This window comes from Dermacentor andersoni, chromosome 8 (genome assembly GCF_023375885.2).
Source record: "Dermacentor andersoni chromosome 8, qqDerAnde1_hic_scaffold, whole genome shotgun sequence".
Lineage (NCBI taxonomy): Eukaryota > Metazoa > Arthropoda > Arachnida > Ixodida > Ixodidae > Dermacentor > Dermacentor andersoni.
In genome coordinates, this window is record NC_092821.1 from 120,284,308 (window position 1) to 120,307,551 (window position 23,244).

Sequence of the window (23,244 nt, forward strand, 5' to 3'; positions counted from 1 at the left end):
TTAACGTCCCCCCAAGGCACTGGAAACGGGCGTTTTTGCATTTCGCCTCCCATCGAAATGTGGCCGCCGCGACCAGGATTTGATCCCACGACCTCGTGCTTAGTAGCGCAACACCCTAACCGCTAAGCCACCGCGGCTGGTACATAAAAGTTCTATTGATACCGTTACCTTCAAAAAGTGTTGAAACAAGTTCAAAATCTTGTAGTTAGTACGCATGTCATAATTTTGTTACCGTGTTAATTAGTCAAAATCACTCTATCGAGGGTTCAAGTGAAGTTAGGTTGAACTGGTTAGGTTAACTGCTCCTCGCTCTTCGAAGTCAGTTTCGCTCGCCCACAAGGCACTGCAGTATAAGGCAGGTTCAAATGTACAATTGCGTTATCTCAATCACTTCTTAAAGCTTCACTGCTACGCCTTCGTAATACCTTTGTCTTTTCTCTTTTTCTTTTTTTAATTTTATCGCGTTGCTTCAGTTTCGTCGCCCGTTCCGCTGACTCACTGCCCGGTCCGCATCTAGAGTCGAGAAACAGCAAAAGCGCGAACGGCACGGACTCGTTTTCGTGTTGCTTCTCGCTCACTCGTGCATTGCGTGCGTAGCGCGTATACGCCTCGATTTAAACGCGCAATTACGGTGCCAACTTGCGCAATTTTTTTGTTCTCGCCACGGCGGCCGCCTCGGAACGCGCAACTGGTCTGGCAACGTTCATCCGGGAGCTCGCTGTGCGGAGTTTCTGGCGCATGCGCAGAGAGGTCGCTACAAGATTTGTTGGGAAAAGAGTGGTGCGATGTTTCCGAAAAATCCAAAGAATCCTCGTTACGAATTGACTCCAGCAGCATGAAAACTAACAAGAACGGTGCTTCGATAGTGGCCTAGCACCGTGCCGCAGGTCCCGAGCCGGCGAAGGTGCCCGTCGACGAGGTGAACCGCCGCGAAGAGTACGATATTGTCAGAGTCGCCCAGTATCCTTCCAAGATGGCGGCGTATTTTCGTTGAAAAAAATTGACAGGGTATCCCCCCACCGTCACCAGTTCGTTCTCTCCGAGCGGGCTCCTGCCGATTCCTGCCTCTCGAAATGGAGCTTCGAGTCGGCAACAAGTACCGGCTCGGACGGAAAATTGGCAGCGGATCCTTCGGGGATATTTATTTGGGTAAGTGACGTTCCGTTTCCCTTGCACGGCAGTAGTCGCAGTGTTCAGCTGATGATGACCCAGACCCATTTTGGACGGCGCCGTGTTGTCCTTCCGGGCTCGGGATTTTTGTTTGAGATTGCCAGCAGCTTCATCTGTCGAGCCACCGTACAATTCGGGCCCCCCCAGCGTTTAACCGATCCTTGCTCGTTTGTCGAAAGCTTAGTCCGAACCGCGCTTGCGAGCGTCGGCCCCATCAGACCCGAGAGTTCTTTGTACCCTGACTGGGCGTCTCGGGACAAAAACGTTCGCGAGGGGAACTACCCGAATGCTCGGTCACGTAGTACCCCACATATCGTTGCCGCTGTCGAGACCTGCCGGCCGCGCAGCCGAGTATGATTTGAAATAATTTGCGTCGCAGCCCCGTCATTGTGTCGCGAGAAAGCCAGCCTTTGTAGTGTTTGTTTAGTTGGTCGACGACGGGGCACCCAAATAAGTCTCAGGGTGTGGACCGTCCGTCGTGAAGGGATCTGCGATGCGTCTTCCGCTGCTCAGTTGTCAGTGAGAAGGGGTCGTCGCGATGCGCGTTTTAATTCTCCCAAGTCCGTGCGCTGCCGAAGCGAGTGGGAGCGCTCCGTCGTCGCTCGCAAAAACGAAAGGTGCAGCGGCAGGGTGGGGGGGGTGGTTGGCAATAACAAAAGAAAAGGAACGGGGGTCCCCGGTAATCGATAGGACTCGCGAGAAAAATAGACGCTTTTTTATCGTGTGCCCGAACGGCGCCGCGGCTACGACCTCCCGTCGAGTTTTTCACGCGGTGCTGCCGCGGTCAGCTGTGTGACGGCAATCGCCGAATTTGGATCCGGGGCGACGCGGTGCGGCTTGTCGTCGGCGCGAGCGAGCTCGGTGCCTCGCCAGACGTCGTCCGCCCTCGCTTCGCCCAGCTGTGCGCGGCGCAGGCTTCGCTGGTCCGGTGTCTGTGCGTTCGTGCCTCTGATCGAAGATGGTCGACCCGAACAATCGCGGCGCCGTAGGCGTGCGTGTGTGTTGCACGGGCTCGCGTTGCCTCAGCTTCGTGCCCTTTTGGCCGGCGAGGCGTTTCGTGGTCAGCGTTCGTTCTTTATACTTTTGTCTGTTTCCGAGCGGCGCTAGTCGGGCACCGCTGTGTGCTTCGTCTTTTGTGGGCGGTCCGTTGAAGACAGCAGCCCGCAGTAGAATAGAGACGGGAGAGCCGCCTTCGACCGGCGCTGTGGTTGAGGGGGGGGGGGGGGGGTCGTTGGTGCCTGCCCCAAGTTGCTTCGGAAAGAACGAACGTCGTCCTCGCTTCTTTTCTTTTCATTTTTGTTTTTACCAACGGCGCGATCCGTGCAAATGAGTCTCGGGATGCGTAGCAACGCGTCTTCCCTCCCAAGTGCGCAGTACAGGCTGGGTGGTGGCCGGGCGCGCGAACCAAGGCCGGGCCTCCGCCACTGTCTTTCAATAAAAAGCCGAGTGCATTTTCACGGCGGAACCCGTAAACACCCTCATCTTCCATTCCTCGAGGTAAAGGCCTAGGCCAGCGAGCAGTAGTTAGCGGAGCAACGAATTGCACCACTGATAAAAAGAAAGGCACGAGGTACAGGTCTCTACCCCGAGCTGTTTTGTTGTTGACGGGTTAATTTGCGTACGTCGCAACAGCGAGGTTTTGTTCTTATCTGAGATTGTTAACGCCCCTCCCCCTCCCTCTTCCACCTTATCGGCTGGTGCACCAAGCTCAAGTTCTCGCTCTTTGTTCTTTTTTTTTTTTTTTTTTGACAGTTGAACTGGCGCCGCGCGATGGATCGGCTTTCTTTTCGTTCACGTCGTCTGCTGCGCCGCCGTCTGCAGTGACTCACCCCCGTGAATTCCCGAACAGGGTTGCTTGGCGTAGATGGAGGGCTGGTGTCTTGCCCATGGCGCAAGTGGGCAGGCTTGGTTCTGTCCACAGGTGCAATGCCTTGCAGCTCGGCTTCATTACGTGTTTGAACTTGGAGCAGCATGCAGCTGTTTGTGTGCCTGCTTGTTTGCTTATTTTCAGAGAGCTTTCCCTGTTGCTAAGAGATGGTAAAAGTTGCACCGCTTTGATCGTGGTCAACAAAGATTAGCAGAAAGCTCTATATTCTTCCGGGCAAAAACAACACTTCAAATAACTGGTGAGAGCACCGTCCCTGGTTGGACCTGTAGATCTTGGCCTGATAAGAAGTGCTTGCCCTAAGTATGAAATGGGTTGTAGTTGCATCTGAGGATAGCAGTGGAGAAGTTGCCTTGACAGGTAGTTTTTGTAAATAAATTGAGCAAAGGCTTGCTAGTCTCTTGCTGGAAGTGAACAACTTGGTCCAACAAATAAGACCTTGACCAAACTACAAAATAGGCTGTGGCTATGTATGTTGTTAATTCGCAACTTAAGAGGACCGAATGAGAACTTGCTGGCAATAAGGTGCGCATTGCTTATTGACAGTCCTGCCAGTCAGTGGCTGGATCTGTACGACGCGGCCTGACGAGCAGCAGTCGTCCGATGTACACAGGATGGGTTGCGCACTTGTACTGTGAATTTGAAGTAATTACTGTCTCGCAGGTATCATCTGCCGGCAGAAATTTGGGAATCGTAGCAGTACATTTCATCATGTTGCCGGCATCACTAATTTCCCTATGTGTGCCATCATCTCTCATGCAATCTGCCTTAGTCATGCACAGCTGTTCACTTTCAGCGGGCACACACTAGGTCACAGCTGTTTCGTACTGGACAGTGAACATTTGTAACAGGCCATGTGACGTTTATGCTGAAGCAAGTGCCAGTCCTATAGCCTAGAGTGTTCTTTCTTTTTTTTTTTTTTTTCAATGCATTGTCAGAAAGCAGGAGAAGCAGCTGGCACCAGATTGGGTTAGCACTACCTTTGCTCTTCATTGAACTGACAGCACAGAAAGAAAAGCTGAATCATGCACTGTTGTGTGGTGCAGTTCAATTCATGGCACTCTTGCCACAGCATCATAACCTCAAGTATTGCTTTGAAACACCATACCCCAGAGGTACACTAAATTAGGTTCAACTAGCACTAATGTGATTACACTTGATTGCAGAAAAATTGGTGATTGAGCGATACTTCGTAGTGGAAGACAGTGGGTGTTTCGTGTCCTTGTTAGGCTTTGGCCTAGAATTTACTCTCTTCATTTAGAACATCGCAAAGTTGTCCCTGGTTCAGCGAGTTCTGCAGACTCATTAGTGGGTGGCAGTGACTATTAGGTTTTTGGCCCTGGTTAATTGCAAGCTATAGTTTATGCTAACAGATATGTTGAATCTTTTGGAACAATCTCTTGTTCAGCGCAAAAAGATCTGACACTGTCAGCAGGGAAAGCACAGACCCGACTGGTCTTCAATTGTGTCCCCAAACATGGTAAAATCTTTATAAAATACAAATTAGTGTTGCTCAGTGTGCTGGTCACTGCAGTCTAGCTTGTCAGTGTGTTTTTGGGTCTGCTTGTTGTGCACTTCTTAACCTGCTGCACTTAGTCCTGATAAGAGCTGTTACTGTGTGGAATCAAGACTGTAATCACAATTGTCTTATTGCTGTTTAAAACAAGCCAGATTCTGTCATTTTTTCTTGTATGTTTATGTAGTGAGCAACCTAGTACTCAGTTATTCTGTGCAGCGCTTGTTTTGGTCCTTTTATCGGCTTGACTGAGTCATGCATACGCATGTTTGGCATCCGGTCTGCAGTTGGCTGCATCCCGGAAAGTGCTCGAGGATACCTGGTCAGATTTGGCAGCGCATACAACTTCATTATCTGCACTTCCCAAGTGGTTAAAGTGATAGCAGGAGAAGAGAAGAAAGGTTGCACTGCCAGATTATGATTAGATTGTAGCCAGGTTTGTGCAGGAGCTGTGTGTGTCAAACTGCTAGCAATACAATATGAGGAACACTCGTGCATCTGCTGTCAAGGGTTTGTAAATAGGTACTTGTGTGGCTGTCATTAGCTGAGTAGCATCACTGTTCTTGTACCTGCCCACAATACGTTACTTGCTGACTAACAGGTCACAGTGCAGGACATCATGCAAGTGTATAAGGACAAAACGACAGCAGCCAACAGTCTACACAAGGCAATTAAAACCTTACCACTAGACAGTGCAAACCGATGAAGCCTGTTCAACTGTTGCCTGTTGTTCGTGCTGTTGCTTACTGTAATCAAGGACATCCTTCAATGATCAGGTCTTCTGATCATCTTTTCTATCTCTATACTCCAAGCATGCTTGACAGTGGTCAAATCTGGCAGGAGCTGTCTGTGCTCGAGTTTTATTCTCTCACCCTTGCAGTTTGAGCTGTTGGGTGTGTGCTGCGCGTTGCATCATCAAAAACCGATTGGCTAAGCATGCGGCCCCATCTTGAGCTGAGTAGAGACTTGCTGCTTAGTGAAAACGTGACGCTTGGTTGACCTCCCCTTTTTCTTTCCTCTTTCTTTTTGCACAGGGACAAACATAACCACGGGGGAAGAGGTGGCCATCAAGCTCGAGTGCATCAAGACGAAGCACCCACAACTGCACATCGAGTCCAAGTTCTACAAGATGATGCAGGGAGGTGTCGGCATCCCCCTCATTAAGTGGTGCGGCTCTGAGGGCGACTATAACGTCATGGTGATGGAGCTGCTCGGCCCCTCGCTCGAGGACCTGTTCAACTTCTGCAACCGCAAGTTCTCGCTCAAGACGGTGCTGCTGCTGGCAGACCAGCTTGTGTCGCGTGTCGAGTACATTCACTCGAAGAACTTCATCCATCGCGACATCAAGCCAGACAACTTCCTCATGGGCCTGGGCAAGAAGGGCAACCTGGTGTACATCATTGACTTTGGGCTGGCCAAGAAGTACCGGGACTCGCGGACGCACAACCACATCCCCTACCGGGAGAACAAGAACCTGACGGGCACAGCACGCTATGCCTCGATCAACACGCACCTGGGCATTGAGCAGAGTCGCCGGGACGACCTGGAGAGCCTCGGCTACGTGCTGATGTACTTCAACCGGGGCAGCCTGCCCTGGCAGGGACTGCGGGCGGCCACCAAGCGGCAGAAGTATGAACGCATCAGCGAGAAGAAGATGTCGACGCCCATTGAGGAACTCTGTCGCAGCTTCCCCTCGGAGTTTGCCACCTACCTGAACTACTGCCGGTCGTTGCGCTTTGACGAGAAGCCCGACTACTCGTACCTGCGGCAGCTCCTACGCAACCTCTTCCATAGGCAGGGCTTCACCTACGACTACGTGTTTGACTGGAACATGCTCAAGTTTGTGAGTACGCATCTGGGCTCTCGGCCTCCTCTCTTTCTTTTTCTTGCCAGCTGCTGTGTTTTTCGATGGGTTTTCCGTTTTCGTTGCAGCAAATGGCCCTCTCTGCCACTTTTGGCTCAGATATCATTGCGCACTTCTCTCCCATTCGTGTTGTTGTAAAACTGCACAGACACTGACATGAAATACTTGCATTGTGTCTCGCTATGTCTGCTATTGCTGATGCCTGTACAGAAGTGTCAGGATATCTTTTAAGTGTGTGTTGTCACAGTTCTTGATTATTTCGGCAATTCGTTTTATTCATGTGATGTGTGTCGTACTCGAAACAGTCAGCATGGTTGCTGTGCTCCTTCCTAACTGTAGTTTTGGTGTGCGTGTGTGTCGTGATGCTATAACTTGTGTTCATATATCGCATAATGACCTAGGGCAGGGCCTTCTCACCCCATGAATGCTAACAGCTCTACACATCAAGCTTTCAGTGTTGGCTGTCACAAGTCTCAATTTACTCGCCTGTAGCTGCAAGAATGGTAGTTTAAGTCCAGTCATGGTGGGCAGTTTAATTGTTCACCTCGCTCTGTGTATGGCCTTCACAGCTCGACAAGGTGGGTTACTGTAGTGTTGACCTGTAGTAGTAAACTGATGTGTGCATGGCAGTGCCATCTGTGCAACTTCCTGCCACCTACTTATTGGCTGTAACACCTTAATTGGGAGGACTTTCACATAGCTTAAAAATGTGGTCATGTGGAGGAGTGATCTGCACACCTCATTTCTTCTATACAGCCTTCACAGCTTGGCAAGTTGGGCCTAAGATGCTGGCCTGTAGCACACCGATGCGCTCATGAAATTCCATTGGCACAGTTCTACAAATTGGCTGTAACACTATTCGTTAGGCGAGCTCTCCACGTACCTTAAGTATGCTCAGGTGAATTAGCACAGCAATTTGCGAACCCCAATTCCTGTGTACGAGGTGCTATTGACAGAAGTGTGGCATCTTGCCATGAAACCTGCACCTCAAACAAAACCACTCGGTAGTGGCTTCACGAAGCACAGTCTCTAAGGCCACCAGCTCAGCTTTTCGGGGTATCTATGTGCGAGACCCCATTCGTCGTGGGAGGTTTAAGTTGAATTGTTGAGTCTTTTGGTAGTGGCTTCTGGAAATATGTCATTTCTTGGCATGAATTAAGCATTTCAGGTAGTGCTGCCTGAATATTTGAAATATTGAATGTGAAACATTCTCGACATGAAGGATAACGCTTACTGGTGTCTCCAGGGAGAAAGCCGGGTGCGAGCAATGACTGTTCAGAGTGATTCTGCTGTGAATGGGTGCCACTTTCTGAGGGAGTGCGTGGATTAACTAACTTTTTCTCAGTAATTCGAATTAGTTCAGTAAAGGTGCCTCTCCGATTTGTTTTTCGATTTCCTACTAAGTTTGCATCCCTTTAGAAGGTATGTGTGGGGTTGCGGTATTGCACTTTAATCCTTTGACCCGGAAAGGCGGTGGTCCCTTGTTCGAGTCCCGGGCCAGGACGAATTTTTCTTATCTGTGAGGCTTTTCTTTCAAGAAACCCGTGTGGGTTTCCTTTATAGCAATTGCTACGAACTGGTGGATGTCCGATTTTCCCTTTATTAATTACCTTGACATGTGGTGATGTGATTATCCTGCATTGCGTTAGTGTTGTTTGCATGGTGTGCCAGACAAGATCACCATTCAATTGCTTATTTACAAACTTCTCAGTTGGCAGGGTTAAGTCAATTGGGACGGTATTACATGTATCAGATATTGTCAATAAGACTTTTCCTCTTTATTCTAAAGAGTCTCCATGCAGTATATAGAAATGAGGAAATATTTGATAGTTCGAAGCTGTCCAATGCTGGTATTTGATTAGGAAATTTCACTGTTCGGAAGCCCTCTTAGAAGGGTAGCCCAATTCGAGTAAAAGAAAAAAAAGCTAGGGGCTGTGGAAATAGCACTGAAAAGGGGAAAAGCGTTAGACGTGTGTGTGTGTGTACGGGCATCATGTATTTGATGCAATGTTAAGTCTCTTACTATTATGTCACAAAATAGCGTAGTAGTTGTTCCATGCAAGGCGTCACGGACCTGAAGCTGTTGAGCAAGCAGGCCAAAGCATTTCTGCATAAATGAAAGTTATTCCCTAGATAGTGTCACCGATCAAGAGCAACTTCACTGTAAAGTGTGCAGAGTGAGATTTCTACGATCGCGCTGCTTGTGTAGCTTCCACGGTGTTGTCAGCGGAGTATGAAACGGAGTGTAGTGGTTAAGAGGAAGTGTAGTTGCAGCAGGCCACTGAGGGCTGTATTCTGGATAGAAAAGTGAAATGAAAACTATGGTGTCGAGAGATTTGGGTGCTGTGGAGCCATTAGGAAACAATCGCTATAGGATGGAGTTGACCGGCACGAGACGGGGGTAAGGGTATTTGCTGAGGCGAAATGTATTCATCTTGCACTTGTAAAAAAATGAGCTGGTAAGTACAATGGTGAGCCTGTAATTCTACAGTGATCCTTTCAATGTTTGCAATTAGCCATCTTTAATTAAGATTCTACGAAATGAGGTGATCACCTGTGCGGCATGCGCCTTGATCCGTGCCACCCTCGACCGACCGTGTGGGGTCGATCTGTGCAGGGCGGCAATCGGAGCCAGGCTGGCGGTGCCGAGGCAGGGGCCACGGGAGTGGTCGGGGCCGAGGGGGGGCCAGAGGTGGGTCACCGAGCCCAGGGGGGCACCCAGCAGGCGCACCACGCGTCGACGGCGGCCTCGCGGGGCCTTCCCCCAACGACGGCGTCGGGCTCGCAGCGGCCCCCGTACCGAGGGACCTTCCTGAGCGGCATGAACGGCGAGCAGCACGCCATGCCCGCATCTCCCCCCTACCCCCCCTGGAGGAAGGGCGCCGACCATCACAACGCCGCTTCCGGAGCGCTCACAAAGGTGAGTGTCTCGCAGTTAGGCACTGCTGGCCTCCTTATACACTGTGTACCAGATGCCTCCTTTGAGCCAAATTGATGCTTGACGTACAAAGAGCTGGAGATCTATCTTCGTATGCAAGTGTGTTGAAGGCTGCAATGCTTTTTGGAATCTTCTACCTATAGCTCATTGCCATTAGCGGGGAAATAGTGCATTATTAATGTCGCTGCATAGTGCATTACCGTATTTACTTGATTCGAATGTGCCCTTCAGTTGTAATGTGTTTTATGGCCAAAAATCAGAGATAGGGAGAATGAGGAACAAGCCTTCAATTGTAATGCAAACCACAATATTCACATCCAAAAAAATTGCTCACTGTGCGGATTTTTATGGATTGAGAGTAAATTGTTCACTGTGTGTATTTTTGTGGATTGAAAGTAAGGTCGATTTGCCATCACTTAGAAAAAGAAAATTTATTGCATCTGACTCGCACTGGACCAGAAATCAGTCATCATTGCTTTGAAAAGCCTTAGAATTAGCAGCCTAGAACATAAACGAGAAGAAAGGGGGTTAACCGAGGGGCCCAATTTTCATTAGTCATATAAGAAGCCAACAAACACTGTCACCAAGGGCAACGTAAGGGAAATTACTTGTGCTTAATAAATGAAATAAAGAAACGATAAATTGATGGAAATGAAAGTGAGTGAAAAAGCAACTTGCCGCAGGTGGGGAACGAACCCACAACCTTCGCATTTCGTGTGCAATGCTGTACCAATTGAGCTACTGCGGCTCCGTTTCCCCGTCCATTTTTTTGGGTATTTGTTTCCTAGTAGAACCCTGGGAGTGTTAGCCAGCGACACCACTCGCAGACCTTGGCGGCGGATGTGGAACATCCCTTCTGCCGCAGGCGTCGCGAGAACGCGATCTTTTTGGGTGAAGGCAACCGGTCAATAAACCCGCACATGCCACATAAAGGCATCAGTATTGCCGAATGTTGCCTAGAACATGTCATCTTCGCTGCCAACCTTGGTTTTTAAAATCTCGGATTTGGCCAAATATGATTACCTTTTTATATTTCATTTGTTGTTTGTCTGCGTTGGGTATCTCAAAGAAGATTTATGTGACCTGCGTTTCATAAGTGATGATTCTCGGTGCAGCTATACGTTCCAAAATACAGTACTGCTTCACCACCTGCCAAGGTTTATTAGTTGCTACAATTTGCAGTGGCGTCTAAAATCCAGATCGCCGGAGATGCATAGCTGCTTCCACCATGTTGAAACTGTAACTGAATCTACAGTCTTAAAAAAAGCTTGCACCCTTTGGGGCTTGTCCCACAACAATAATCGTCATCTGTCCTTGTGGCCAAAGGACTGTCGTTGCTTTCCTCATTGTTCCCACTTTCACTTATGCCCGGTATGATGCCGGGAATGTAGTCTTCGTTTTCATGGTGGTGACACCATCATGGCACACTCAAACTCGTCGACCATTGATTCATAAATTCTGACACCTCGCTCCAGACTTCGGCAACATCGGCAACAGCTTCGTCGCACTCATCAGAATTTACAGTCATCACCAGGTTGTGAGTTTCTCCGCTTCACCCCTAATCTCCCCCTTATTCTTCAAGATCAGGCTGAGGGTGCTCCTCAGAATTTTGCATGCTGCGGGGGCATCAGACTTGTCACCGCATTCAACCCTACTTATGATTTCAAGCTTCACGGCGAAAGGCAAATTCTGCCGCTTCATCACAGCGACACTGTGGGAGAAGGCCCACAAGGCGCAAACACAAGTCAGAAAAGCAGCAAGACAGCCCGCGCGTGCACCATCTTGCATGACGAGTGCATAAGAGCCTCTGATTGGCGATCTGAGCAAGTGCTGCGAGCAGGCCAGGACCATTTTTTTGCAGGGGGGTGTCAATGGCTCGCCCGACACAGCGCGATCACGGTAGGGAGAGCAGTTGCTTGGAGCCGCACCGCTGGGGAAACTCGGTGGCGCGAGGGAACTCCTGTGGGAACTTTTGCGCTGCTTGACGTTCGTTACATTGGAAGTCTCTGCTATTTTTGTTCGATGCAAGCGTAATTTTTGCTGTATATACTCATTGTAGCTATACCGTGTTCAGAAAGTGTTCGATGTACAGAATAATTTGATGTAAATGGGTTCGACTGTAGTAGACGGCGCCTGCCAATCGCACCGAGACAAAGTGAATGTGGCACCTTTCTGAAGGTTAGGTGCACATTTTTTACAGGAGGAAAGTCAATTCTCGAGGACGAAAGTGGTGGATAGGTCCATTACTCGAGTCAACACAGTGTTCATGAGTCGGTATGGAAATCCTTACCTCGTAGTTTGTTTTGAGTTTGACATTTGTTTGTTGCGAGGCCCAGTCTGCCAGCCGTTGGTCTGCCAGCTGTCGCAAGATTTGCCACTGAGCAGAAACATTGCATTCACTATGCGATTGCCAGAGCAACTGCACCTGTATACAGGCAACGACCGATTTTTCAGGCACGCCCAGTAATTGGGACGCCTTTGGTGCACCGCCAGAGTCTTTTCGGAACAAAAAAACTGCCGTCCGATTTTTTGGACTTTTTGCCGTGACCGCAGTACCGAAATAACATCATGGAAGCCACTGCCGCCGCCATATTGATTACCTCGAATCGGCGGTCTCGCACCTAGCTACTTAAATGTTCACTACCAAGCTTCTTGCAGTTCTGTACCATGTTTTTCATTGAAACAATTCGCCGCTGTTAGCAATGGTGCCAACTCTGCCTTTGTAATGAACATTGACTGTATATATTCATTTGCGTGCAAAGTAAGATGAAACACACTTACCATGTTAGCTTTTGCAGCAGTCTGCATCGCAGGCAGTAGAACGGACAACTGGGCTAGTTAGGATTCATTGCGAGTGCAGCACCATACTCAACTAAAACAAGAAAGTAAACAGGATGGGCACCTGTCCTGTTTACTCACCTGTCCTTGTGTTTTGTGCTGGGGTACTCATAACGTCCACATTGGCTTTGAACCAGTATCAGTCTTGTTCTGTGGAGATTAGGCTTAGCACAGCCAGCGAGTTCATGCACCCACAACCAGCTGGCCTGAATTAAGGCTAAGCAATTGGGATGGAGGAAACTTTTTTACAGTTCAGTTGTGGCCATAGTGATCTGAAACGAAGCCTTCACTTCGTCACTGTGCACGCAACAAATGGGAAGTGGCACCTCACAATAAGCAGGAACCCCCTTGCGCAGTCAGCAGTTACAGCCATTTGAGAAGCTCGACCGCTCATATGAGCTCATCTCAGTGTGATGCAGTGCTGCTCATAGGTGCTGAACCTGTATGCTTTGCAGTATTTCGTCGTTGCAAATGTAAACAAATGTGCCCCTGTGGAAAATCGCTATTCAAATGCACAAAGTTGTGCTACATGATTACTTGCAGGGAATATAGTCTACTTCCGTTAATTCAACCCTGGTGGGACTGACAAAATGGACCTACAGTCACAGACTGATTTTTCGGACTCCAAAATTCAGACATGCTCTATTATTTGGTCTGCTTCGCGGCACCGCCATTTTCGCCATAGACCATAACGTATAACAACTGCCGAAAGTTCGGACACCTTGCAACCTCTCGTCTGATTTTTCGGACACTCCTTGAGCCAGCTCGATCGAGAGCACCATGACCAACTCTGACCGGTGCATGGTACGACTTGCTGAACGTCATTTTTGTTTTGAACGGAGCCTCCTTGCTGCCCCACGAAGTGGTGCTACTGCAAATCTCCGCTCATCATCATCGTTTCTGCCTGGTTTGTGGCTACAGCCATTGCTACAGCAGTTCCGGTCTCAGCTTAGTAAACCATGTCAAGACAATTCAGCAGCTGTTTTGTTTTTTCGTGCACGACTCTGCGAGTAGGCGACGTTTTTCGTTTGTGCGACTGGTGTCTGCGTGACAACGCGGTGATGTTTGCTTTGTGTGCTGTGTCGAGGTTGTGGTGATCCAATGCGGCATACAGAAACATCGCTTCAAGTGTCTAATTGCGCCGACAGTGCCCGTGCAGACTGTGCTGGGGAATGCCGGCAAGCAGCTGCCGGGAGGTCTAGGATTTGTCGCCTTCCAATGTGCTCCCTACTGACACCGAAAATGTTCTGCCGAGCATTGCGATTCCGGACACCCTCTCATTTGACAGTTTCACAGGTGCTGACACTGCCGTACTGACGTGCAGAACTCGACGACGGCGAGATCATTCGTCAGGTTTCTGTTGCACCGCCGGATGATGACTCCGAGTCGAAAGATGACGTACCATGTGCTATGCTGCCGTCGCATGCGGAGCGTGTACAAGCAGTGATTGTGCTTTGAGCCGCCTATAGTGACCATACGACCCTCTCTGAGATTCAGGCTTATTTGATTGCGCGTAAACGGAACAGTTTGCAACGGCGCATTCACAATTTCTTCAAGCCTACTGCCGAGCCCGAATAAGTGAGTGAAAATAAGGTTTAGATTTTTTTTTTTTTTTCTTAATCTGCTTTTTCGGACACCTGTTTATTCGGACATTTCCGCAGTCCCCGTGAGGTCTGAATAAATGGTCGGCGACTGTAATTATCTGGTGGGTCGAATTAAACAAGGTGCAAAAAGATTCGAGCACACTCCGGGCTCAAACGCAAGCCTGCTTTCTAATGTGTGCAAAGTAGAAAACTAACATGGAGGTACCATTAAAGCTCCCAAACAAAGTAAATAATGCCCATCCTATTTTTAGCAAGAGAAATGGGCAAGGGTCGAATGTGTTGCGCAGTGGTAGCTGGTTTACTGAGGTCAGCTTCGCCGCAATACGGCGTGTTGTGTGGCAAAGCACACTAATGCCATGAATGCCGTGTCTGGCTCAATTTTCTTGGAGAGAAAAAGCTCATTTTCGCTTTAAGTGCAAAGCAATGAATGCAATAGCAAGCAACGTATTAGCATATTGCTTGAAGTATAAGACTCGTAGCTGTAGTGGCAGCATGAATTCCAATAAACGAGCTAGGTAAAACACGCATGCTGTGGCATGTGTAGGCCCATCAACAGAGAAATCTCAATGGCAGTAAAGTTTTCTCCTCTCTTCCTCCGCTGGGTTCCTCTTTCTTGGTGCTTTAGTTCGTTCTCGGCTCTTCCTATGCCGCTGCACTGTTCTCTGATTCGGTATCCCGGGACTAAAGATGCTGGATGGCAATAATTTGAACTGAGTTTATTTACAGGCAGGCATTAGCGGGGTTACACTGAGTATATATTAAGCAAGGAAAGAAGGTTCACATTAACGAATGCAGCTGAGCAAAGGCCTCTGAGCAGTCCGTCGCTCCAATCGGGCACCTGACGAGATCATTCTGTTGTCTCTCACGTCTCAGACCACACTGGAACCTCTCCGTATATACTAAACAAGGTAAACGAGTTCATACTAACGAATGCGGCTGAACAAAGGCCTCGGAGCAGTCCATCGCTCCGATCGGGCACACGGCGAGATCGGTCCGTTGTCTTTCACGTCACAGACCACACTGGATGCTCAGCCAGACACATTCTCACCCCCCAGCCGCGGGACCATGTCTCTGGGCTGCATAACTTGCACCAGCGGTGGCCGCCGCTCAAACCACCCGAGCCGCCCCTGCCTCTGCCCGACCTAAACATTTCCCAAAGACTCCTTCTCCAGTTGCCACTACAGCAGCTCGCTGCGCTATTTATGGCGCTCGCCAAAACCAGTGCGCGAGAACCCCTGCCGCTCCCTTTTTCACCAAACGGTGTCCGGCCACCGCCTTCCCAAAGCAGGCGCTCTCTGGAAGCAGCCCGGGTGCGAGCCAACAGCACAACATTGCAATGCAACATATATACACAAAGACAGAGTGGACCCCAGAGAAGTCGAGCAAGCATGCACTTCAACCAAACAAAAAGAATGCACACATAAGTTTAACCAAGGAGACCGTTCACGACCTTACAATGGCCCCCGAGCAGCGTCAGTTAAAACTGCAAGGCCCCGTCGGCTTTGTTGCATAGTGCTAACCTCGACGTTCTCGTACTACTGCATACTTGGGGTGGGCACAATGTGTGCATCCCCTTTGTGCTTTTGAACTGCAGGGCTTTGTGGACATTTTCTCTTAGCCTCGGCCTCCTGTTCCCACAGCCGCACGTTGGGGCACCTCCGATGTTGAGAGTCAGCATGCACTGTATATGCAGCAGCGCATTGTTTCTGCGTCTGAACTAACGGGGTGGTCTTTGCATGTATGCTGGCCAGCCTTGCTTCATTGCGATTATAGAGTTCCACTGGAGCTTCTCTGCCGGTGTTCTGACAACACGCGGGGGCATGTTTGCGCGATGTGAGGGACGCGGTGCTTCGCTGCAGAAGCCGTGCGCCAACTGGTACTGTTCTAGCCACACTTTGGCTACGTGTGGGAAAACAATTACACTAGCCAATAGGGTCTGCAGAGTAGATGGTTTTACAATCCGTTCCAGCAAGAAAAGTTGTCTAACCACACACTGCGGGAACAGGCATCTTACGTTACCCTGCTTCAAATTCTGATGCAAAAGGAAATTGTGCAGTTAATGTTATGTTCTTAGAAAACATGAAAAATTTGGCGGACACTTAAGCTTCGTCTTTAAGAGTGCAACGCGATAGCATTCAAAGATCCCTGACTGCTTCGCTAACTTCCCAGCAACTGCAGCTTATGTAACCGTAATGTTTATTGGGAAATGCTGGCTGCGAACGATATGCACGAAGGCGAGCTTTCTGGTAGAAACGCGGCCTCTTGTGAAGGCCGCGTTGCGGTGGAGGTGAGCGGCCATTTGGAGGTGTTGCAAGGAACCAGGTGCGCCACTTTATGGCCTTTTAGATTTCCGCATGCAAATTTCGGGAGCCATGGCCACTCTATGAATAGTAGAAGCACTGGAAAAGGGTGTTTTGTTGGAGTGTCTGCGTAACAGAATTATGTTTTCTCGTAGATTCAAATTACAATCCAACGCTGTCATGTCTGTAGGTTGTGTGCAAGTCATACTTTACCATTTTTCTGACGCATTTTACTTTTAGAAACCCAGTTAGTTCAGTAATTTCATTGCGCTAGATGGAGGGTCTGTGTGGTTGTGCATGCGTGGTTGGGTTTGCATGGTTTGGAAAGATTTTTGCTAAAACGGCGGTCAAAACTGGACACGGGACCCCGACGCCAGATTTTCTGCAACACGAAGCCCTTAACGCTATCGCGTTGAAACTACAGGACTCTTTATTTTAACGTGTAGTTATCGACGACAGCGAGAAACCTCAGTGTATACAGAAAACAGGCCAAGCCCTTGAGTATGTTGGCTTGCACGTGGGAAATTCTTGAGGTTGTTTTTTTCCATTTACTGAGGCATGCACCCGTGGGCCTAATGGTTAGAGGATCGAGCTGTTGTGCTAGGAGTCCTCTCTTCAAATCCTGTCGCGAGACAATTTCATTTGTTTATTTATTAAAGGCAGTCTTTCTTAGTGAGTCACCACCACTTTTCCATATCGTGTATGCTTCAACCCTCCTACGTGGGCCGATTCCAGAGAGAGCGTAGCCTGAAAAGAGCTGCAGTAGTACAATTACAGGTGCATCAGTTATAGGTTTGATCTCTGGTATTGTTTTGCACTTTTAATATTTAATAGTCCGAGCAGATTTAATATAAAAGGCATGTGCTGTCGGTGTTATCTTTCATGACATTTGTTTGTGGGCTGCCATTCCCAGAATTCTGAGAAATGACTTTGTCAAGAATGTGAGACTTTGTACGAGCAACTTTAGCGATGGACTAGTGTGGCAATATACCCTGCAAATTTACCATGCCATATAGCGTACATGTACCTAAATATATGCAGAGTCTTGCGCCGACAGTAATGGTGAAAATTTTCTAATTGCTGTCGCAATAAAGAAAGGCTCGCATTAGAATCGGGTAAATGGCATAATCGGCCATTACAAGCTACCGTTACTGTTTGAAGGTCTTCCAGGGCAGGCTGAAAATTGGAGTTTCTGCCATGCAGACGGCGTGTGTTAATGCGTTCATGCCCCCTTAGCTCTGTCGAGACAGACGCTGCTAGTAAAGGGCTGCTTTGGGGTCAGGCGCTAACTGTTCTAGCTCAAATAACAGGTGAAAACCGATTTTAGGGTCGAAATAACGAAAGTTTGGGCCCATAGAAACGCATGGGAACCAGCCAGGCCCTTCGGTCTGGATAGAATTACCGTGTTTACCAAGTCCTAACATGCCCTCAAATCTAATGTGCACCCAATTTAAATAAGAAATTAAAGAAAGTATTGGGATCTCCAAAAGTTATTGGCCGAAAATACCACTCAAGCTCGTGAAGTCAAGCTAAAGCGATAGGTTAATGCTTGAGTATCTCTAAGGCATCCATATTATCACAAACAAAGCCTTAGTAATCAAGAAATTCAATGCAGGACACGATTAGACATTCAAGTACTAGCTCAATGACGGAGGCATGCCTAATTTAAATGTGTCACTACGACTCAACCACTCATTATAAATACATCATTGTATTGCATTATAAGACGAAAGATAATGCTACTTGTCCACTTCTATTTCCTACTTAAAACAAAAAAAACCTCATTGACATTAGCCTTGACAACGACACGGGTAGTCAAAAGGTTTCGTTTTTGGTTGATTCTGTGCCACCCGAAATCTCGCTTTCCAGTAGTTTCATTATCACATTTTTTTTTTTTTTTTTATAATGAAACTGGTTTGGTTGGTTGGTGGGTGTTTTGCTGGTTTTGTGCGTCCGTAAAACTCGCATGAACTGCAAATAGCAGAGAATTCCACTTCCATGTGATGTTGTGGAATGCCCGAAAGGTCCACGCCACTAGACCAGATGTGGCTGCAGTGGCGAATCCACTGCTGTCTTGGCTCAATTTCTCCGTGGCCACTCATTCGTAGCTGTCTATCGGACACTGTTTTACTCACCGACGGCAGCAAAGGGTGGTGATAATGTATGCGACGTCACCACTATCCGGTTGGGTGGTGGGGGATTTTAATTGCGACAAAAGTATTTGGACCCTTCAGATGCAATTTTCTCGTAAACAAAGTCTTGGCACGAAACCGGTGTTGCGATGTTTCTGGAATGGTACTTAAACAGTCCGCGTCGACTTGGTATTTACCTTTAGTGTCACTTTTTAACTCTTTACAGACAAGACACAATAATATCCAGGAAGAAGCGTTTATTTTTCATTGAAATGTGAACTTGAAGATGAAGATATTCAGTTAAATATATGTATATATATATTTTACGTTAACTTTTTCGCCAGTAGCCGGGTAACACCAGGCAGAACCCTGGAAGCGAGCTTCACCCCAAGCCACCTTTGGCTTCATGTGGAACTTGTTCAGACAGTTCTCCTCGGAGATGAAACAGATGTGTTCATTTGAAAGCTCAGCTAGGAAAAAAAAAATGTAGTGTGTTAACTGTAGACTATAGGTGTCCATATGAACTGCAATGCAGAGCCGGATCACGATAATGTAGTGATGCTTGTTTCGGTGCTATTCTCTCATTGCCTTTTTTTTTTTTTTTTTTCCTTTGTCAGTGGTTAGAGGGATGCTGCGCCCGCGTTATTAGTTGGATCAGCAGGCTGTGATTGGTAGATAAGTGTTGTGTAAAATTGAGTGGAAGGCATCGCTACAAAATTTTAAGACCTAGCCCGCATAATTTAGCGGGCAATTTCAACGTGGGAGGTCAGAAGTGTCTAGGAATCTTTGTGAGCATCAAAAGGGTCTGCACACTTGACATGCTGCGACGTGTTATTTCCAGAGGATTTGTCTCTGAAATGTGATGTCCTCTTTGCTTCTCTTTGCAGAGCGGTGTAGCAAAAGCGTCGGACAGGTAGAGCAACGGCGGCATCGCAAGCACTGATGGGTCCCTGCCACTATTGTTTGTTTTTTTTTCTCTCTCGCTCCTACTTCTGCCCTCTGCAGTAGGGTTGAAGGTGGGGGGCCCAGAGGGGGTTGCTGCTGTTGCCGAGCTGCTCCCCCGAGCGGGACCGTTAACCATTTGACACCTCAAGTAGGAGCTTGAGGAGGCTTTGTTGTCCAGTCAAGAAGACTCGGAAAGAAGAGAGGAGGGGGTCACACGAGATGGTCTGGCTTGCCATCTCTCTGTCCGATCCATCACGCATCACTCTGCAAGGGAACAAGAAGTTGTGGCGGCTTCGGTGACAGGACTGCGTGCTCTTCCCTCCTTTCTGGGTCAAGCTGCTGCATGTCCCACATCGTGGTGTGCCGGCTACAGCACTGTCTGCTTTCGTGTGGAGTTGCGGCGGCGACTCTGCAGACGACGGGACTGCAACGTTTAGGGGGAGTTTTGTGTTGGGCGAGCTCTCCGCAGCCTTCCCTCTCTACGTTTCTACGTGGCAGATCGTGTTTCCCCTCTGCGCATGTGTGTGTGTGTGTGTTCCCCCTCCCTACTTTCGCTCCTTGGCAGGGACAGCTGAAAGAAAAAGGAGAAAAAAAAAAACCTTGCAAATTGTGGCCCTTTCGCCGTGCTGTTGGGCACGTAATCGTTCAACATTAAAAGGAAAGAAGCAGCGTACCTCTAAGCAAGCGCAAAATAGCTGGCCAGTTGCTGTTCTTTTTTCTTTGTGTTGCAATTCTTGTGTGTCCGTGTGCCGATTTGGCATGAGCGGATCTTGAATGTGGAGAGGTGCGCTTCGGCTTCACTCCCCAAGATGTGTTCTTTCCGAACTATTTTTTTTTTTCCCCACCTGCTTTAGCGACTCCCGTAAGGGAAACCGAGTGACCCTGCTCCGTTGGAGTTGATGAACGCTACCGTATATCTACTTCAACGAGCACGCTTTTCGTGCAGTGTTGTTAGTGCCTCCACCTTGCTCGTCCCATCCCATTCCCTCCGAATCCCTACACCCTCTCCCTCTGCACTTTGTTCAGTTTTATTTTCTATGCAGGCTCAACGGATAGCCTGCTGTTTTTTTGTCTGGGTTGGCATCAGTCACTTACGTAGAGCCATCCCGACGTCATTGCATAGAAACGAAATCTCAAGAAGTCTTCTTGGCCAGTGCTTTAGCAGGCTTTGTGCAGGCTTCGTCAAGAAAGAATCGTTGTTCTGGGTGGGGGCGTACGGCAACTCAGGGGAATAGGAAGAGACGTTTGCTGCTACCTAGCTCTCATCACCGGTGGGGAGCCATCTGTAAATTATGTCATGTGCATATATAACGTAGGTGCGAGAGCTCTGTGCACAAAATGAGCACCAAAGTGAAGGAAGTGTTCACAGCTAAATGGGGAGGGTGGAAGGGTTGCAGAGGGCAGGGTGTTGTTTAAGAAGCCGTGCATTGTTGGGTGATGTAGAGCCCACCTCCTTCGTTTCGTTTGTCTCATGTATGTGTGCAGTTCTTTATTTTAGTTTCTGTACGTGCATAGAAAGCTGCATTGTGTTCTTGTCTCTGTGATGACAGCGGAGATCCCCCGCCTCCCCCTTGCGCCCCCCCTCTTCCCTCCCCCCTCGTACAAAGTGCAACTTGTTGGAAGCTTAGGAATTGCACAGGCTGCCAAGATCTCCATCTGGCTAGTAACCGTGCCCGATACACTTGTAATACACTTGTATATTTCTTTTCTTCTTGTTTGCCTGTTGAATGTACCTCCAGCGCTTAGGTGCGACACCGGACGACATGCTCTTGCTTTCCTCTTCACAGTGTTAGAGGGTGCAGCTTCGTGTCGCTTGTTTACAAAGTATGGTTAAACTGCTGATGATAACCGCGAGGGGAGGACTGGAGTGGAAGTTTTGTCAGGAGTGATGCTTGTAGGCCGCACATCCCTCCTCCCCCCCACTATTAGGTGTCCTGTTCATCGTGCTTGATGTTCAGGCACCCGTCGACCCCTGTTTGTCACAGTTGCTGCCGTAACTCGAGTAGTTCGGTGTTTAGGGGTCCGAACTGTTCATCTCGAGTGTAGCACCGTCGGTGCATGCTCCCTTTCCAACCGACACCAGCCAACTGGCCGGTCCTCCCACAAATCCTCTCATCCCCACCCCCACCCCACCCCCAATACCCCTGTTGTTCATAACATGCGGCATAGGCTCGGTAAAGAGCAGAAAAGATGTCGTGCTGTGCGGCGCAGAACACGGAGACGGCAGAAAAGCTGTTTGTCATCTCGTGGTATGGCGGTATGGTTGCCAGAATGTCTTATGGAGGAGGAGACCGCCAGGATGTGGACTGAATCTAGGCTTTTTCATTATTTTTTTGTAGGAATGGAAATGACTTTGTAAAGCACTAAGAAGAAACAAGGAAAAAAAGTGATTACTCGTGGTGCGTGTGTGAGAATGCTTGCGCGAGTGGTGGAGTGTGTGTGTTAAAAAAGAAAATTGTGACTGGTTCAGAGTGTCTGGATGTGTGCATGTTTGCGGTGTTAAGCTTGTGGAATTTGAAGTCAGGTTTCTGTTTTAACATTTTTATATACATAGTATGCCGATGAAAAAAAAAAGGACTCGAACGAAGAAACAAAGAAAATGATGCTTTGTTTGACTCTGTCTAAACTGAGTAAATAAATATATTGAATGTATTAAAACTTAGACATTTGACTCTGTGTTCCTGCATGCAACAGACCAAAGGGCTGCATATGGCTTTGCGACTTGTTAAGGTGCAAAATGGCAACGTCGGCATTTTGTGCTGCATTGTGTGGAGAACAAACTTTTCATGAGGGTCTGATCCTAGTACGCAACGTGTATTGACTTTCCTTTACAGATACATGTAGCCATTCCTTATACTCAGCCATAATACATTGCGTATTTTACCAGTTAAAGGTGCAGCAATGCTTAGAAATGCATCTTTGGTTAGCAGGGCAGTGACCAATGTAAGAAATGAGAAGCGCGACTGGGAAGAGCGCCGACTTGCAACAATCTTATTGTACTACACGCAGACCAGGCTTATATACGATGCCATTACACATCAGAAGAGAGGAGGTTTGCAAGAGTACTAATTTTCAAACATTACAAGGGACAGATCATGCATCTGGATATTGCAGTTTATCTGACAGAGAAGGGGCACTTTCACGGTGCTTTCTGGGATTGTATATTGAATGCGCGTCAGTTATCTTTCATTTAGTTGCTTTTGTGGTGACTGACGATTTCTGTACCTACGAAAATCGATCTGCAGTGATGGCCGCAGGAATTAATGCAAAGATCACCACACACAGTTTATGCTTTAATAGTCTCTTCTGTTGTGCCATGATGCCTGGTCTGCGTGGGCAGTAAAGTTGTTGCAAGTTTGCACTCTTTCCTGTCACTTCTCTCCCTATGTTGGACGTCGTACTGCTAACCAAAGATGAAAAGTTTCCAACAAGTCTCCTTCCACCCTTGCAAGTTTAAAAATGGATGCCTGGTACCTTTATGTAGTCGCCGCGAACATTAACGAAAATAGGAACCCTCGAAATGTTTCTGCAAACTATGGAAGTCTACCAGGCAACAACGTGAGGGCTTGGCGGCATTGATTGGAACAATGCCCAGCTTGGGAGCATGGTTTCTAATGAGAAAATGGCTGCTTTGTTTCTGCAAGTGCTTAGGATTGCCTAGGCACTGTTTGTTACCCTTAAAAGTGCGTTTACAGCAGGGTTGTAGTGTCGATGGTCTAGGAGGGCGTTCTGACACGAAGCACCCAGCCCCTTTCCACGCATAGTTTCGTATTGGGGGCGAGGGCTTGCAGAGTCGCCATCTGTCGGAAGCGCCCCCCACGCGTAGTATGAGGGACAACGCAGCGCACTCCTCGTAGGTTTGGCTTACGGCACTCAATAAGAACGCGGCTGCCCCCCTGGAGATTTCTGTAAGTACTACAAATATGAATTTGTTACGTTGTTTACAAGGGTTCTGCAAAAACTATTTACGTACTACTGATTTTTTTTTAATTCATGTGTAACATCAATTTTGTCTGCTTTAGATCTACTATCAGATCCGATTCACAGAATTT

General features: G+C 48.2%; 1 protein-coding gene across 3 annotated transcripts; it reads left to right on the top strand.

Annotated features, from left to right (window-relative positions):
- Positions 1–717: 717 nt before the first annotated feature.
- LOC126529111 (casein kinase I-like) lies at positions 718–21,854 on the top strand. Of its 3 annotated transcripts, none has more exons than XM_050176715.3 (4): positions 718–1,149; positions 5,606–6,414; positions 9,053–9,355; positions 19,135–21,854. In XM_050176715.3, exons 1-4 carry the CDS (start codon positions 1,074–1,076, stop codon positions 19,162–19,164), a joined length of 1,218 nt encoding a protein of 405 aa, XP_050032672.1. In that variant the 5' UTR covers positions 718–1,073; the 3' UTR covers positions 19,165–21,854. The 3 variants fall into 3 exon arrangements, with proteins under 3 accessions (XP_050032672.1, XP_054925577.1, XP_054925578.1); XM_055069602.2 differs by lacking the exon at positions 718–1,149 and adding an exon at positions 2,096–2,230; XM_055069603.2 differs by lacking the exon at positions 718–1,149 and adding an exon at positions 4,462–4,535.
- The last annotated feature ends 1,390 nt before the right edge of the window (positions 21,855–23,244 follow it).